At 43.3% G+C, this 17,613-nt stretch overlaps 2 protein-coding genes across 6 annotated transcripts in view; one reads left to right on the top strand and one right to left on the bottom strand.

The window, feature by feature from the left end:
• pcca (propionyl-CoA carboxylase subunit alpha) overlaps positions 1-8,111 on the top strand; it is a 374,025-nt gene extending 365,914 nt beyond the window's left edge. For all 3 annotated transcript variants that reach the window (XM_068034216.1, XM_068034214.1, XM_068034222.1), the window contains 2 exons: positions 6,119-6,196; positions 7,641-8,111. In XM_068034216.1, the coding sequence (XP_067890317.1) occupies positions 6,119-6,196; positions 7,641-7,709 (147 nt within the window). In that variant the 3' untranslated portion in view covers positions 7,710-8,111. The remainder of the gene's footprint in view (positions 1-6,118; positions 6,197-7,640) is intronic.
• Positions 8,112-10,406: 2,295 nt separating this feature from the next.
• The window catches only part of LOC137371513 (gamma-glutamylaminecyclotransferase-like), a 36,962-nt gene continuing 29,755 nt past the window's right edge, over positions 10,407-17,613 (bottom strand). For all 3 annotated transcript variants that reach the window (XM_068034225.1, XM_068034223.1, XM_068034224.1), the window contains one exon: positions 10,407-11,086. In XM_068034225.1, coding sequence (XP_067890326.1) covers positions 10,599-11,072 — 474 coding nt within the window. In that variant the 5' untranslated portion in view covers positions 11,073-11,086 and the 3' untranslated portion in view covers positions 10,407-10,598. The remainder of the gene's footprint in view (positions 11,087-17,613) is intronic.

Genomic DNA, 17,613 nt, shown 5'->3' with positions numbered 1-17,613 from the left:
AGTTGAAAACTTCAGAACTGAGGATGATAGATTTTTGTTGGCTAAGGGTATTAAGGGTTACATCACCAAAGCAGCTAGTTGGAGTTATGATACAGAGCGGCCATGAGCCAACTGAATGCTGGAACAGGCTTGAGGGGCTGAATGGCCTCCCCCTGCTCCTATTAGCATGCAGTAAAACCTGTAATAAAATCATATCTGCACACAGCAAAATTGATTATATTGAACAGGTGACTGTTTATATTTTTTCATTTTTGTACAGTGGTGAGAATGTGGAACTTGCCACCACAGTGAGTGATTGAGGCAAATAGCATAGATGCATTTAAGGAGAAGCTAGATAAACACACGAGAGAGAAAGAAATAGAAGGATATGCTGATACAATTAGATGTGCAACAGTTTGTATTTGTATATTGTCTTTAATGTGTAATAAAACATCTCAAGGCACTTCACAGAGGGGTTTTAAAGCAAAATATGCCAAAACATAAGGAGATTTTAGGGCAGGTGACCAAAAGCTTGGTCAAAGGGGTGAGTTTTAAGGAGTGTCTTTAAGGAGGTTCAGAAGCGGAGAGGTTTAGAGAGGGAATCCCAGAGCTTAGGGCCCAGGCAGCTGAAGTAATGGCCTTTGATGGTGGAGTAATTAAGATCGGGGATGCTCAAGAGGCCAGAATTTCAAGGAGCGCAGAGATCTCAAAGGGTTGTAGGACTAAAGGAGGTTACAGAGATAGGGAGGGGCAAGGACAAACAAGGATAAGAATTTTAAAATCGTGGTATTTCTGTAGGGTGAGAGGAGGCTCAGATGGAGTATAAATATTGACATAGACCAATTGGGCTGAAGGCCTATTTTGATTCTGTAAATTCTATGTAATCCTATGATTGATTTAATCAGTTTTTTTAAAAAATGAGCAATTTTCAGTTATAAAGCATGGTATAGACTGAAAAGTGTCTGCAAATTGGCAGGAGGTGAGGTGGGTTGAAGAACGTTTGGGTAGCCAGTCACATCGGACTAACTCCCACAGGTGACTTGTCAGATTTTGTCCAGGCCACCAGATGGAGTGTCTACTTTAACAGAAGTGGGGGAGATAAAAAAAAACACCATTTCCTGCTAGTTCTGCTTGAATTGTCTTCCCTTCCTGAAAGTCAAGGAGTGACACTTGACAGCAGATGCGAAAAACCCAAACCATCCCGCCCTCTCAGTGAGAGAGCAGGCTGAAAGGAGATGAATGAAAGCAAGGCTTTCTTTTAAGAACTAGGCAGAGGGCTGTGTTTGTGAGTGGCAGCTGAGCATTTAATCTCCAGAGGATTGACGTAGACCCTCTGCGTCAATCACGCTGGTGCACTGTGAACTGTTAAATGTGCAGCTCTGTATGTTTCAGTAGTCACAGACCACATTATAAAACACCAGGCAGTCAATAGAATCATATAAAGGTTCAGAGAATCATAGAATGGTTACAACACAGGAGAAGGCCATTCAGCCCGTCATGTCCGTGTTGGCTCTCTGCAAGAGCGACTGTGCTAGCCCCACTTCCCTGCCCTTCCCCCGTAGCCCAGCTATGCTTTTCAGATAATTACCCAATTCACTTTTGAAAGCCACGATTGAATCTGCCTCCACCACACTTTCAGGCAGTGCATTCCAGATCCTAACCACTCGTTGTGTAAAAAGTTTTTCTTCATGTTGCTATTGCTTCTTTTGCCAGTCACAAATCGGTGTCCTTTGGTTTTCGGCCCTTCCGCCAACTGGAATAGCTTCTCTATCTACTCTGTCCAAACCCCCCATGATTTTGAACACCTCTATCAAATCTCCTCTCAAACTTCTCTTCTCTAAGGAGAACCCCAGCTTCTCTGATGCATCCTCGTAACTGAAGTCTCTCATCCTTGGAACCATTCTCATAAACCTTTCTGGCACCCTCTCTAAAGCCTTCACGTCCTTCCTAAAGTGCGGTGCCAAGAATTGGACACAATACTCCACTTGAGGCCGAACTCGTGTTTTATAACTATTCATCGTAACTTTCTTTTGTACTTTATGGCCAGAATTTTACAGCTTCTGTGGGAGCGGGCTGGAGGCGAGGGGTTGGGGGAGGGGTTGCCACTTAAGGGCCTCCTTCCACTGCTGCTGGTATACTACCAGCAGTGGACAGGCACTTTGCCAGCTGCGAAGGCTGCCCAGTAAAACCTGGCAACCTCCTTGCAGGCAGGTGTGGGGGGTCCTACTGATCAGGCACCCTGTGCCCCACGGAGGGCTCCCCTCCCCCCCACCTCCACGGCACAAACCACCCCTGCTGGAGCACCCCCCCCCCCCCCCCCCCCCCACACACACACACACACACACACACACACACACACACACACCCGACCAGACCCCGCCCCGCCTTGCCAGGGCCCAGCCAGTTGTCCTCGGTGAGGGCCACACATTTACTTCTATTCTGGGGCCTCCTGCTGGCCCTTTGATTGGCGGGTGTCCTGTCCAAGGCCAATTAAGGGCCTGGTTTCCAGGGCTGGTAGAAGTGCGCTTGCCCCCACCCTTTTGGCCGGTGGGCAGGGCCTCCGCCCCAATTTTTTTTAGTTTTAGTTTTAGAGATACAGCACTGAAACAGGCCCTTCGGCCCACCGAGTCTGTGCCGACCATCAACCTCCCATTTTTACTAATCCTACACTAATTCCATATTCCTACCACATCCCCACCTGTCCCTATATTTCCCTACCACATACCTACACTAGGGGCAATTTACAATGGCCAATTAACCTATCAACCTGCAAGTCTTTGGCATGTGGGAGGAAACCGGAGCACCCGGAGGAAACCCACGCAGACACAGGGAGAACTTGCAAACTCCACACAGGCAGTACCCAGAATTGAACCCGGGTCGCTGGAGCTGTGAGGCTGCGGTGCTAACCACTGCGCCACTGTGCCGCCCCCAATGTAAAATTCCAGCCTGTGCCTCTAATTTTAAAGCCCTGCCACCTTTGATGATTTGTGCACATATACCCCCAGGCATCTCAGTTCCTGCAGCCCCTTTAGAATTGTACCCTTTATTTTATATTGTCTCTCATTCTTTCTACCACCACTCTCTGTTTCCTATCACTCAGCTAACTTCATATCCATGCTGCTACTGTCCTTTTTATTCCATGGGCTTCAACTTTGCTGACAAGCCTGTTATGTGGTACTTTATCAAACACCTTTTGGAAGTCTATGTACACCACATCAACCACATTACTCTCATCATCCCTCTCTGTTACCGCATCAAAAAGCTCAGTCAAGTTAGTTAAACACGATTTGCCTTTAACAAATCCATGCTGGTTTTCCTTAATTAATGACTGTTAATTTTGTCCCGAATTATCGTTTCTAAAAGCTTTCCCACCACTAAGGTTAAACTGACTGGCCTGTAGTTGCGAGGTTTATCCTTGCACCCTTTTTTGAACAAGGGTGCAACATTTGTAATTCTCCAGTCCTCTGGCACCACCCCTGTATCTGGGGAGGATTGGAAGATTTTGGCCAGTGCCTCCACAATTTCCACCCTTACTTCCCTCAGTATCCTCAGATGCATCTAATCCAATCCTGGTGACTTAGCAACTTTAAGTACAGCCAGCCTTTCTAATACCTCCTTTATCCTCTGGTGGGGGGAGTCCAGAACAAGGGGGCATAACTTTAAAATTAGAGCCAGGCCATTCAGGGGTGATGTCAGGAAGGACTTCTTCACACAAAGGCTAGTGGAAATCTGGAACTTTCTCCCCCAAACAGCTGTTGAGGCTGGAGGTCAATTATAAATATCAAAACTGAGATTGATATATTTTTTGATAGTCAAGAGTATTAAGGCGATAGAGAGGTAGACGGAGTTAAGATACAGATCAGCCATAACCTAATTGAATGGCCTACTCTTGTTTCTATGAGTCATATTTACAATGACAGCTTGCATTTATATAACACCTGTAACATAGTAAAACATCCCAAGGTGCTTCACAGGAGAATTATCAAATTCAAAAGCAAAATACTGCAAATGCTGGAAATGTGAGATACAAACAGAAAACGCTGGAAATACTCAGCAGGTCTGGCAACCTCTGGCGAGAGAAACAGAGTTAACTTTTTAGATCACAGTTCTGACAAAAGGTCATTAACCTGAAATGTTAACTCTGTTTCTCTCTCCACAGACACAGGTTGGCCTGCTGAATTATCAAACAAAATTTGACAAGCTACTTAGAGTGATTAGGACAGATGATTAAAAACTTGGTCAGAGAGGTAGGTTTTAAGAAGTGTCTTGAAGGAGAGAAAGAGAGAGAGGAGAGGCTCAGGGAACTAAAACACTGTAAAAAGTTGTGTTCTTTTACTAACAAGCAGGCTATAAAACCAAGGTCTCAAAAATTCAAGTTTTCCTTTTAATCCCCATCGTCCAATGTGTTTTCTGCTAAATTGCAAGACTTTTAGTCATGACATCTAACTTGTTAACCTCACTTAACAACTTTCAGAATTATTCTCTCCAATTTGCTCCCTTTTTCTGTCTCGCAGGCCGTGAATCTTCCCTTTCATCGGAATTTGAATCCATACGGGCCTGTTGCCCTCTGTTTGACTGCAGTATGTCTAATGACTGTCCTCAAGAATGGCTTTCATTAAGGTAGCAATTTTAACTTAACCCATCCATCGGGAAATTGATGAGATTGGGGTCAGCGCTGGCTTTTTTAAACCCTGCCTGATTTTACTCTCCATTCATGTTGCAGAAGTAATAGTGGACGGAGTGTAATATCTGTGTTCCACCCAATCCCATGGGATTCCTATCTGGACAGTTATGTTAAAATTGCTCCTGAATGGTTCCAATGAGTCATGTAATTATTTTAACAGCAGATGTTGTGTCGTGAACTGTGCAAATAAATTAACAATTAACTCTTAGCAAATACACAGCAATGATGGTGTACACACATGATTGGATCAAACATTAATTCATTGTCTGATTTTTATCTGTGGGAAAATGGTCAATAAACTCACTAACTAGTTTTACGTGCCTTCATAAACATCAGTCTAGTTTGCTTTGTAACCTGTTGCGAAACTTCAATTTTTACAATTAATTTGATAAAACAATAAATTTTAATACATAAATTACTGAAATAGATAAAAGAACATGTTCACTTTTTAATCATTTTAAATTAAGTAGATGCCATTTAGTTTCGAGATGTCTGTATTTAATAATCAGATTTTATATGATTAAATTACCTGTTTCTCAAGTCTGTACCATGTGATAAATATGTCTAACACGTTCCAACATTTATATCTGGCCAAAACAGCACAACATGCATTTTTAACTTGCATGACAAATATTAACAAAACAAATTAAGCAAATTACATATCTGAAAGGTTCATAAAGCAGGAATAATAATTAGAATTTTTATTCTTAAAAACCTTTTCCACCTTGGAAAATGATTGGAGCAGAGTTTATTAAATACTATTTTAAAACCTGCCCTGTTGCTAATCTTCCGGAGATTGTGGGGATGGTATTCTATACCCTTTTGCTTTTTTCAGCTTTGCTGAATTTTGGATCCCATAACTAACATTTTTAGAATTCTGTAGCGACCAAAGCTGGATTTAAGGAAGAAACGCATAGGAAGAGTTGGTATCCTCTAGATGGCTTTAGCATGTCATGCCATATAGCTATAGTGTGGTTTTATGACACTCCTTAAAACCTACCTCATGGACCAATCCTTTGGTCCCTGTCTTAATGTCTCCTCCTTTGGCACGGTGTCAACTTTTGTCTGATAACACTTTTGTGAATCTAAGATTCTAACATCAGTACACTCTTCCATTAGAAGATCGCAGAAGTGATAATGCTGGTCAACATTTCCACCGTACACCTGCGTCGGGTGCCAGCTAATGCAGCACAGAAGAAAGCATCAAACCTGGGACCTTTCTGCTTGGTTTAACTTCCAAATTTAATATTTAAAAAAAAAGGGCATCAGGTGGTCCAGTGCCATTCAGCTCATTTTCCTTAATGATTTTTCTCACAGTGTATAATTCTTCAAATCATTTTCTGCATCTGTTTTTCTGGCAGAGTGAGAATGTTGGCCTTTCATAAAATGTGAGGCTTTTGGCCTTTGATCTTCAGTTTTTAATAAAACTTTTTTTTTTAAACATAAACTGCGCAGGTTACAGAAGGTCAAGAGGTCTGTGTAATTGAAGCTATGAAAATGCAAAACAGTTTGGCTGCAGGAAAATCTGGAAAGGTAGGTTTACTGCAACTGACTGTAAACATTTATTTGTTATAGGGTGAGGGTGTTGGAGAAATTTAAATCTATGCCCGTGACTGTACTGCTATCACCAGACATGAATCTTTCAGTTAAAGGTTGACCTGTAGTTTTGAAAGGGAGCCTATTTAGAAAGAACAGATGTCATTATGTGCATCTATTTCGAGCGAATATTACTGTGCAACCTTCAAGTAAAACAAAATTCTGCTCATGTGTCCGATAGTTAGCAATTCTTGTTTTGAGACATAAAGTAAAAAGTAACTTCTCTTTTTAAATTTTAAATAAAAATGCTGACCAAATGTATTAGCCAGATTATTTAAATGAACAATTTCTATAAGTTGTGCTGGTTTTGCTTTGTCATAACCTTTGATTATACTTTACCCACAAGCTGCAGTTTAACTTCACTGTGTCTCAACAAAATGTACCTTGAATATGTTCCGTCCTCCAATCTTAGTTAGTGTAAATAAATGACTGAAAATTCAAAAGCAACATAAGATGAAGAGAAATGTAGATTGGAAACTTAAGTTGGATTCTCAATAAATTACAGTGAATATTAAAACAACAGGAAAATGCTGTGGAAGCTGGAAATATTTAGCAGTCTGATAGCATTTGTGGAGAGAGAAACAGTGCTAACATTTCAGGTCAATGAACTTTCATTAGAACTGGAAAAAACAAGTGCAGAGTTGGGGAGAAAAGCAGGGGTAGAGTGGAACATAGGAAAAGGAGAAGGCCATTCAGCCCCTCCAGCCTGTTCCACCATTCTATGAGATCATGGCTGATCTGTGACCTAACTCCATATACCCACCTTTGCCCCATGTCCCTTAATAACTTTGGATAACAAAAACCTACCAGTCTCTCATTTATCAACAATTGATCTAGCATCAATTGCCATTTGCAGAAGAGTTCCAAACTGCTGCCACCCTTTGTGTAAAGAAGCATTTCCTCATTTCACTGCTGAAAGGTCCGGCAGTAATTTTTACACAATGCCTCTATTCTGCGACTCCCCAACCAGCAGAAGTAATTTCTGTCTATCTACCCTATCTGTTCCTTTTAATATCTTGAAAACTTTGAAATTCCAGGGCATACAGTTTTAATTTGTGTAATCTCTCTCCGTTGTTTAACCCCTGGAGTCCGTATCATTCTGAGAAATCTTTGCTGCACTCCCTGCAAGGCCACTATATCCTTCTTAAGGTGTGGTGTAACAAGGGCTTTGTATAGCTGAAGCAGAACAAAGAAATTACAATAAATATTAATATCTGTTCAACTTAAAATTGAACGGTGAGTGTAAAACAAGTGTAAATTGCATCCAAAGTTGTATAAATGTTTTTGCTCCTTACTGTTTGCAGTTGAGCATTATTTTGATTGTTGGGGCTGTTACCTGTGTATGACTGTAAACATGACAACCACTCTTGATTCTGTTTAGGTAAAGAAGGTACACTACAAGCCAGGAGACACAGTCGGAGAAGGAGATATTCTTATTGAATTTGATTGATGGGCCTTCTACACAGGAGCATTTTAGGGGCTTTACGTCACATCATGTCCCCCGATTTTTGCTTGTAACTCCTCAACCTAAAACTCCTGTATACATTCTTCAATGAACCTTCTTTTTATTTTATTACTTCAGTAATATTTACTGTCTGTTACAGAATAGGAACACATTTAACTATTTTACGTGGTGTAGGACTGGTAGCGTAACAGAATATCGAAGCTATTCCCCAGCTCAGTGATGTGGAAATGTAATGTCAACATATTTGACCTTAAACCTTAAATAAGGAGGAACATCATCACTGGTTTCACAGAAGAGTTAATGGACATTTTACGGTTACATCTGCTACTTTCTTGGATTAATTGATTTATTCTTTTCCAAGAAGATAAGTAAAATGCTTTTCAAATATTGCTGTTTGTTGTATCTAATTGAGGGGGGGGGGGAAGAAAGTGTTGAATATCGTATCTTGTTGATAAAAGATATGCAAGTTTCCACTGGCAGGGGTGGGGGTCAGTAATCAGAAGATACAGATTTAAGGTAAGTGGTGAGTTGTGTCTGGAACACACTGCCTTAAAGAGCGTTCAAAACAAATTCATTAGGACCTTTCAAAAAGGAATTGGATCAATACATGAAAACGTGTCGGGAGAGAGGGAGGAGTGCAGGGGGAGGGGGGAGAGGGACAGAAGGGAGAAAATGCGAGAGGAAGGAAGAAGTAAGAGAGACAGAATGTAAGTGGAGCTTGTAAAGTGATCAGGGTGTGTCAGTTTCAGAAAACCGAACCTTAGAAGTTGCTCACCCAATACTGTAGTACAGTGCGAAACGCGGGTGTCTGTACTTTCAGGTGACTCAAAACCATTGCAACCCTGCTCACGCTTTATTTCCATACCCTGGCAGTGATGGGAGTGCTGGAACACAGCTGATTTAACACATTCACACCAGAAACCTTCTTTCTTAACTCAAAGAGCAGGTGCAACTTCCCTTGGAAGAAAATTATCCTTCCCCAATGACACCAAAATACCTCAAGTTTATCAGCAACCAGCAGTGGGAGAAAGTAATGCCAACTGATTCTTCCTAACAGCCTTCATTGCCTGACTCTGGTGTGAATTGTTGGCTCCACCTACAAAACGACCCGATCACTTAGCAAAGACTTGCAATTATATAGCACCATTTACAACTTTGGGATGTCCCAAAGTGCTTCACAGCCTATTTGCACTTTTTTTTTATTTCCAAAATATACTTTATTCATAAAAATCTGTAAAAAATACATTACCAAACAGTTTCAAACAGCACCAAGTCAAAAATTACAAACAGTGCAAAGGTGATCAGTTTCCTTCAATACAATTATGAATTGCCTCACAACCCTTCCATTTCATTGTCATGCCTTATACATTTTTACATTTACAGCACACAAAATTTCTCCGATACAGTTCGAGGGGTTTTCCCATGGATCCAGCCCCTCAGTTCAGCTTGGTGGGGGGACCTTACACTGTGGTCTTTCCCCATTGAGCCTTTGCTGCGGCTGCCCCAAGCTTTAGTGCGTCCCTCAGCACGTAGTCCTGGACCTTGGAATGTGCCAGTCTGCAACATTCGGTGGTGGACAACTCTTTGCGCTGGAAGACCAGCAAGTTTCGGGCAGACCAAAGGGTGTCTTTCACCGAATTGATAGTCCTCCAGCAGCAGTTGATGTTTGTCTCGGTGTGCGTCCCTGGGAACAGCCCGTAGAGCACAGACTTCTGTGTTACAGAGCAGCTTGGGATGAACCTCGACAAAAACTACTGCATCTCTTTCCACACCTGCTTTGCAAAGACACATTCCAGGAGTAGGTGGGCAACCGTCTCTTCCCCACCACAGCCACCGCGGGGGCATTGCGCAGAGAGGGCAAGACTTCAGGCGTGCATGAAGGATCTGACGGGGAGGGCCCTTCCCACCAGCCAAGCTACATCTTGGTGCTTGTTTGAAAGTTCTGGTGATGAGGCATTCCGCCAAATGACTTTGGCAGCCTGCTCGGGGAACCATCCGACAGGATCTCCTGTCTCCTTTTCCCGTAGGGCCTTGAGGACATTCCGTGCAGACCACTGCCTGAGGGATCGGTGGTCAAAGGTGTTTTCCCACAGAAACTGCTCCACGAAGGATAGGTGGTACGGCACGGTCCAACTGCATGGAGCGTTCCGCGGCAATGTGACCAGGCCCATCCTTCATAACACCACAGCCTATTTGCACATGTGATCAGACACGGAGATAAATATTGACCAAGACACCAGGGATAACTCCCCTGCTGTTCTTTGAAATATTGCCATGGAACCTTTTATGTCCACCTGAGAAGGCAAACAGGACCTCAGTTTAACCTCTCATCCAAAAGACAGCATCTCCAACCATGCAGCACTCCCTCAGTCCTGCACTGGGTTTACCAGCCTGGATTATGTGCTAAAATCTCTCAATGGGAATTGAACCCATGAACGTGTGATGTAGGTGTGAGTGTTACAGCTGATACTACCAATTCCATAGTTGAACCACAAACCTGTCGACTTAAAAATCTGATTATTAATACTTGTGACTATAACAAAGGTGTGCTCAGGAAAGACTCCAACATTACTACATTTAAGTAATCCAACACTTTGATGATGATGGACCTTCATACAAAAATTCTACCCGTATAACTTGTCCCATTATTGCAGCAAATGAACAGAAACACAATGCCAAAGGTAAGTACTGGATAAAATTTAATGAACTACAAGAATTATTAAAAGTCCATAGAATCAAAAGTTAACATCTAGATCGGTTTTAAAAATTAATCTTGAATTGAACTGCTAAGGCAAAGATTCAAATCTCCAAACAGAATATATTTTAAATTTAATGCCATCTAACTTCCCACTCTTCAGCTATGAAAGTTAATAATTACTTGGCCTTATGTACAACGTACTTTGGCTGCTCATGATACCGAGAGGGATCATAGTCGTTATAGTAAGGAAGCTTTAACCAGTCCGGTTCGTAGGTTGTGGTGCTGTACATAAAGCACATGAGAATTCCGTCAATATCTGGCTTCACACCCAGTGTGTCATTTCCATCTTCCCACTTCTGAATGTGGATCCCAACAGGTGTGCGCTGGTACATTTCTGGACAACTTTCAAACTCATCGAGGAACTGTAGCAGTTGGTCATCGACTAAGTAAATCTCTCCAGTGACTTCCTGCCCCATTCCTGGCACATTGAGCAAAAAGGGAATGTTATACTGTCTTGCAATCACCAACGGATACTTCTGATCTGTCCATCCCTTGCCACAGTACTTTCCTTTCCCCTTGGTTCCATCGGTCATGTAATGATGGTTGGGTTGACCTTTCTTGAGTGTGCCATATACAAACACAGTGCTCATTTTGCCTAGAGCAGCTACAAAACCAAGGGGGAGAAAAAGAAGAGCACTTGAAAAAATAAGCTTAAGAATTCATGAGAGGATCACCTGTTTTCTTTAAAGAGATAGCAATACCGTTTAAAATAAGAAAAGGCTGTTGCAGCGTACACAAGACTTGCACTTCTATAACTTTCACAACCACAGGATGTCCCAAAGTGCTTTACAGCCAATAAAGTACTTTTAAAGTGTAGTCACTGATGTATGAATCATGGCAGTCAATTTGCAAACAGCAAGCTCCTAGTAAATGGGATCACGACCAAATTTTAGAAGAAATATGTACTTGGTTGAGGGTTAAAATGTTGGCCAGAACACCCAGGGAGAACTCCCCGCTCTTCAAAATAGTGCAGCTTAAATCCTAACTCTTTGACCAATCTTTTGGCCATCTGCCCTAATATCTCATGTGGCTCAATGCCATGTTTTGCTTTATAAAGCACATTGGGACGTTTTATTATGTCAAAAGTTCCGGTATAAATACAAATTGTTGTTGGGGAAACCAATGTGATGGGAGCAACCAAGCATTCATTAGAGAACATGATGTATTCATTTGGGCTGCCTGGGGAGAGATACTGCCGACTGGCTGCTGTGGGAAACAGCAACATTAGAGGTCATCAAAATAAGATAGTCACCAAGAAATCTTTACCCAGAGACCGGCTATTAAAAAATAAATGGAGATGATGGAGGGGGAAAAAAAACAAGTTAGGAATCATTCAATTGGGAACAAAGCTTTCTACGATGGTGACCAATGGTGGGAGAATGGTGGTTGGCATTGGGAGGTCATGTGATGAAATCTCCACGAACACATCTGACCAGCGTTGGCAACACAAGTGGGTGTGTCAAAATTTTTTAATCCACCACGTTGCTTGTTTGATATTTATAACTGATTTTGAACAGCAAACGTGGATCAATCTAAATCCCCACGTTTTGGTTTCTTTGCACTGAATGTCACACTGGACAATGCATCAAAAAGTCAACTGAGCACAGCAAAGGGAATGTAGAAGGCAATATTTGTGATCAGGGATTGCATCATCCCAAAAAACAGCCAAATGTTGCAGTCTAAATGCTAAAGTCAGTAAAAAAAAAGGAACTACATCACAGCACAGAAACAGACATTCGGCCCAACTGGTCTATGCCAGTATTTAAACGTCACATGAGCCTCCTCCCATCTCACCCTATCAGCATATCCTTCTATTCCTTTCTCCCGCATGTGTTTATCCAGCTTTCCCTTAAATATATCCATACTATTGACCTCAACCACTCCCATAGTAGTGATTTCCACATTCTCACCACTGCAGAAGACGATGCCATCAAAAAAACAGTACAGTAAACTCAATTCATTGGGGTTTTCCTTTAAACAATAAATTAAATAAGCTACTATTGTTCTGGATCTTTGCTCAAGTATAAAAAAATCTTTTGTCTGGATGTGGCAGGCTCATCATACTTCCTAAAAAGGGATAAACTAGGCCCCAAGAGAGGGCAGTAAAGGTCAGTTGTGAGGACTAAAACATCTAATTTATCCACAGCGGGGGTTTGAAGCTCAGTGGTTCTCCTTAGTTAACAGCAATGAATTGTGAATAAAATTGTTCGCACAAGCAAGGATTTGAATATCAAACCCAAATGCACTTCTGAAAAAAATACACAAAATCAGACCAAAATACTACATGATAAACAAAGCTTTCTGTGATCACTCAAGTGTTTGAATGAGAAATACATTCCACCCAGGAGACTCCTGTCTTCATTGAAAGGCTGTTTGCACCTAACTTGTCATCTACTGAAAATTAACAACAAGTGCATTTATATAGCGCCTCTAACGTAATAGAATCATAGAGTCATTTATGGCACAGAAGGAGGTTGTTCAGTCCATCGACTCCATGCCGGCTCTCCATGGAGCTGTCCAGTCTGTCCCACCCCCCCAGCCCTGCAAGTCTAATTCCCTCAAGTGGCCATCCAACTTCCTCTTGCAGTCATTGTCTTTTCTTCCACCACCCTTGTGGGCAGCAGGTTCCAGGTCATTACGCAGCGGGTGCTTAAAAAAAAAGTTCTTCCACATATTCCCCCTGCATCTCTTGACCTAAAATTTCAATGTGTCCCCTATTCCATGTACCAATACTTAATGAGAACAGTTTTTCCTTGTCTAACTTATCTAAGCCTGTCATAATCTTATACACGTCTATTAAATATCCCCTCAATCTCCTTCGTTCTAAGGAGAACAAACTCTGCTTTTCCAACCTAACCTTGTAACTAAAATCCCTCATCCCTGGAACCCTTCTGGTAAATCTTCTCTGCACCCTCTCAAGGACACGCACATCCTTCCTGAAGTGTGGTGACCAAAATTGGATATAATACTCCAGGTGGAGCCTAACCAGAACTTTATAAATGTTCAGCATAACTTCCCTGCTTTTGTACTCAATACCTCTGTTTATGAAGCCCAAGATCCCATATGCTTTGCTATCAAAATATTCTGCCACCTTCAAAGATCGATGCACATGCACCCCCAGGTCCCTCTGTTCCTGCACACTCTCTAGAAATGTGCCATTAAGGATATATTGCCTCACACTATCCCTTCTGCCAAAATGCATCACCTCACATTTATCAGTATTAAATTTTATCTGCCACTTCTCGGCCCATTCTGCTGCAGGGAGTTCATGTCATCCTCACTGTTTGCCACACCTCCAAGTTTGGGATCCTTAGAAAATTTTGAAATTCTACTCTGTGTTCTAAGATCCAAGTGATTTATATATAGCAAAAAAAGCAGTGATCCCAACATTGACCCTTGGGGAACACCATTGTCTACCATCCTCCAGTCTGAAAAACAACCATTTACTACAACTCGCTGTTTTCTGTCCCTAATAAAATGTCCTAAGGCACTTCAGAGGGGCATTATAACGCAAAATTTGACATTGAGCCACATAAGGAATTATTAGGGACAGACAACCAAAGCTTGATCAAAGAGATAGGATTTAAAGAGTGGCTTAAAGGAGGAAAGATAGATAGGGAGGCAGAGAGGATAAGGGAGGGAATTTCAGAGCTTAGGGCCCAGGAAGCTGAAGGCATGGCTGCCAATGATGCAGTGATTAAAATCAGGGTTCTCAAGAGGCCAGAATTGGAGCAATGCAGCTATCTCAGAGGATTGTGGGACTGGAGAAGGTTACAGAGATAGGGAGGGGTGAGGCCATGGAGGGATATGAAAACAACGATAGAGAATTTTAAAATTGAAGCATTGCTGGATTGGGAGCCAATGTAGGTCAGTGAGCGCAGGGTTGGTGGGTGATGTGTTGGAGAGCGGGGTGTAAAATTGTTCCTGTTGATTTTTGTCATCTCACTCCAATTAAATTACGTAGGTGTCAGCTGTGGTACAGTGGGGAGACCTCTTGCCTCTGAGTCTGAAGGTCGTGGGTTCAAGTCCCATTTCAGAAACCTGAGCAGATAATCCAGGCTGACACTCAGAGTGCAGTACTGAGGGAGTGCTATATTGTCTTTTGGATGAGATGTTAAACTGAGGCCCTGTCTGCCATCTCAGGTAGGCGTAAAAGATCCCACAGCAATATTTTGAAGATGAGCAGAGAGGTTCTCCCTGGTGTCCTGGCAAATATTTATCCCTCAACCAACATCAATATAATAAATTATCTAGTCATTATTACACTGCAGTTTGTGGGAGCTTGCTGTGCGCAAGTTGACTGCTGTGTTTCCTGCACTGCAAGAATGACTACACTTCAAAAGTACCTCATTGGCTGTAAAGCACTTTGGGATGTCCTGGCGTCATGTAAGAAGCTACATAAATGCAAGTATTTCTATTTCAATACAACACAATTTCAAACAACTAGAAGATAATGAAAGTGCAACTTGCCATTCACCCTCTTATTCTTGATTAAGTACCCCTGCTTTCTCCCATTTTTGTCCTTTTGCTGCCAGGTTTCCTCCTTCCCCCAGGATGGACTGGGCCAGTATCAGTGCTAATCCACAATCAACGGACAAAATGCTCACTCCTGTTTGCCACTATCAAGATTAACACAATACTCCCTCCACACAGTTCAACTATGAACACAAGCTGAGCAGCCAAGTTCCGATCTCTGACGAGCTCAGGATACAAATCTGTTCTCATCTCGGTTGACTTTCTCTAGCACAGTAATGTTTTTGTCCAAATGCTGTGTAAGTGGCACACACATCAGATGAAAGTAGATTCACATTATGCTGCAATGCTCTACACAATCTAAAACTCTGCGACCTGCGTCCTAACTCGCACCAAGTCCAGTTCACCCATCACCCCTGTGCTCACTGACCTACATTGGCTTCCGGTCTGGCAAAGCCTCAATTTTAAAATTCTTGTCCTTGTTTTCAGTTCCCTCCATGGCCTCGTCCCTCCCTAACTCTGTAATCTGCTGCAGCCCTACAACCCTCCGAAATCTCTGCACTCTTCCAATTCTGGCCTCTTGTGCATCCCTGATTTTCATTGCTCCAACCATTGGCGGTTGTGCCTTCAGCTGCCTCGGCCCTAAGCTCTGGAATTCGGCCCCCAAATCTCTCCACCTCCTTTTCCTCCTTTAAGACACTCTTTAAAAACCCACCTCTTTAACCAAGCTTTTGGTCATCTGACCTAGTATCTCCTTTTGTGGCTCGGTGTCCTACTTTGTATTATAATGCTCTTGTCAAGCACTTTGGGAAGTTTCATTACATTAAAGGTGCAGTATAAATATAAGTTGTTGTTGTTGTGTTGGAAGTCTGTTATGTCCCCTTGTTCTGGACTAATTTCTCTCTATCTACCCTATCAACTCCTTTAATCATCTTAAACACTTCAGTTAGATCACTCTTTAAACCTCTAACTGCTGTTACTTGTAATTACTCCGACCAGGAGATCTGCTGTCATTGTATGTCACACTGGTCTATCTTGTGCCTTGTCAACCTTAATCTTCTAAACGCAAGAGAATAAAAGCCAGGTTGTATGAGTCTGATTATTACAATCCAGCAATTTACTGCACTCATCAGAACCCCATAGACCCATTCCCACCAGACTATTTGCTGCTTATTCTGACATTCATAAGTTTGGACCAATGTGAAGGGACGTTTTCCTGGAAATAATGGAAGCTATCGGAATTGTGGTAGTGACCATTCCCTAAGGGAAACGACAATAAATATCTGAAGTGAGGATCATGGGAACAGAGCTGGATATGGAATTAGTTTGGGTTGCTCTAGTAAAAAGCTGACATAAGTGGGGGGGTTTCCTACTGTGCTGTAAATTTCTCTAGATTTTAATTAAGAATGTGACTATGCGTCCAGAATGTTGCTTCCCATTTGGACAGCGCTCTACGCATAGTGAGGTTACAGGGCAATTCTCTGACTCAGTGCTCCAGTTGGGGAAAGCTCTTCACTGGAAGGAGATATATTGGAAACTCAGCTGTGGGTTGCACAAAACCCAGGCTGACACATCCTGGTGAAGTACTGAGGGAGTGCTGCACTGTCGGAGGGTCAGTACTGAGGGAGCGCTGCACTGTCGGAGGGTCAGTACTGAGGGAGCGCTGCACTGTCGGAGGGTCAGTACTGAGGGAGCGCTGCACTGTCGGAGGGTCAGTACTGAGGGAGCGCTGCACTGTCGGAGGGACAGTACTGAGGGAGCGCAGCACTGTCGGAGGGTCAGTACTGAGGGAGCGCAGCACTGTCGGAGGGTCAGTACTGAGGGAGCGCAGCACTGTCGGAAGGTCAGTACTGAGGGAGTGCAGCACTGTCGGAGGGTCAGTACTGAGGGAGCGCAGCACTGTCGGAGGGTCAGTACTGAGGGAGCGCAGCACTGTCGGAGGAGCCAGTACTGTCGGAGGGACAGTACTGAGGTAGTGCTGCACTGTCGGAGGGGCAGTACTGAGGGAGCGCAGCACTGTCGGAGGGGCAGCACTGAGGGAGCGCAGCACTGTCGGAGGGGCAGCACTGAGGGAGCGCAGCACTGTCGGAGGGGCAGCACTGAGGGAGCGCAGCACTGTCGGAGGGGCAGCACTGAGGGAGCGCAGCACTGTCGGAGGGGCAGCACTGAGGGAGCGCAGCACTGTCGGAGGGGCAGCACTGAGGGAGCGCAGCACTGTCGGAGGGGCAGTACTGAGGGAGCGCAGCACTGTCGGAGGGGCAACACTGAGGGAGCGCAGCACTGTCGGAGGGGCAACACTGAGGGAGTGCAGCACTGTCGGAGGGACAGCACTGAGGGAGCGCAGCACTGTCGGAGGGGCAGTACTGAGGGAGCGCAGCATTGTCGGAGGGGCAGTACTGAGGGAGCGCAGCACTGTCGGAGGGACAGCACTGAGGGAGCGCAGCACTGTCAGAGAGTCAGTACTGAGGGAGTGCTGCACTGTCAGAGGTGCTGCATTTCAGATGAGATGTTCACCAAAAGTTCTGTTTGCCCTTTCAGGTGGATGTATAAGATCCCATGTCCACTATTTGAAGAACAGCAGAGGTGTTGTCTCTGGTATCCTCGCCAATATTTATCTCTCAATCAACATCATTAAAATTGATAATCTGCTCATTATGA

This window comes from Heterodontus francisci, chromosome 6 (assembly GCF_036365525.1).
Source record: "Heterodontus francisci isolate sHetFra1 chromosome 6, sHetFra1.hap1, whole genome shotgun sequence".
Lineage (NCBI taxonomy): Eukaryota > Metazoa > Chordata > Chondrichthyes > Heterodontiformes > Heterodontidae > Heterodontus > Heterodontus francisci.
The sequence above is the reverse complement of the archived record's forward strand: the minus strand, read 5'-3'. Positions and strand labels throughout refer to the sequence as shown.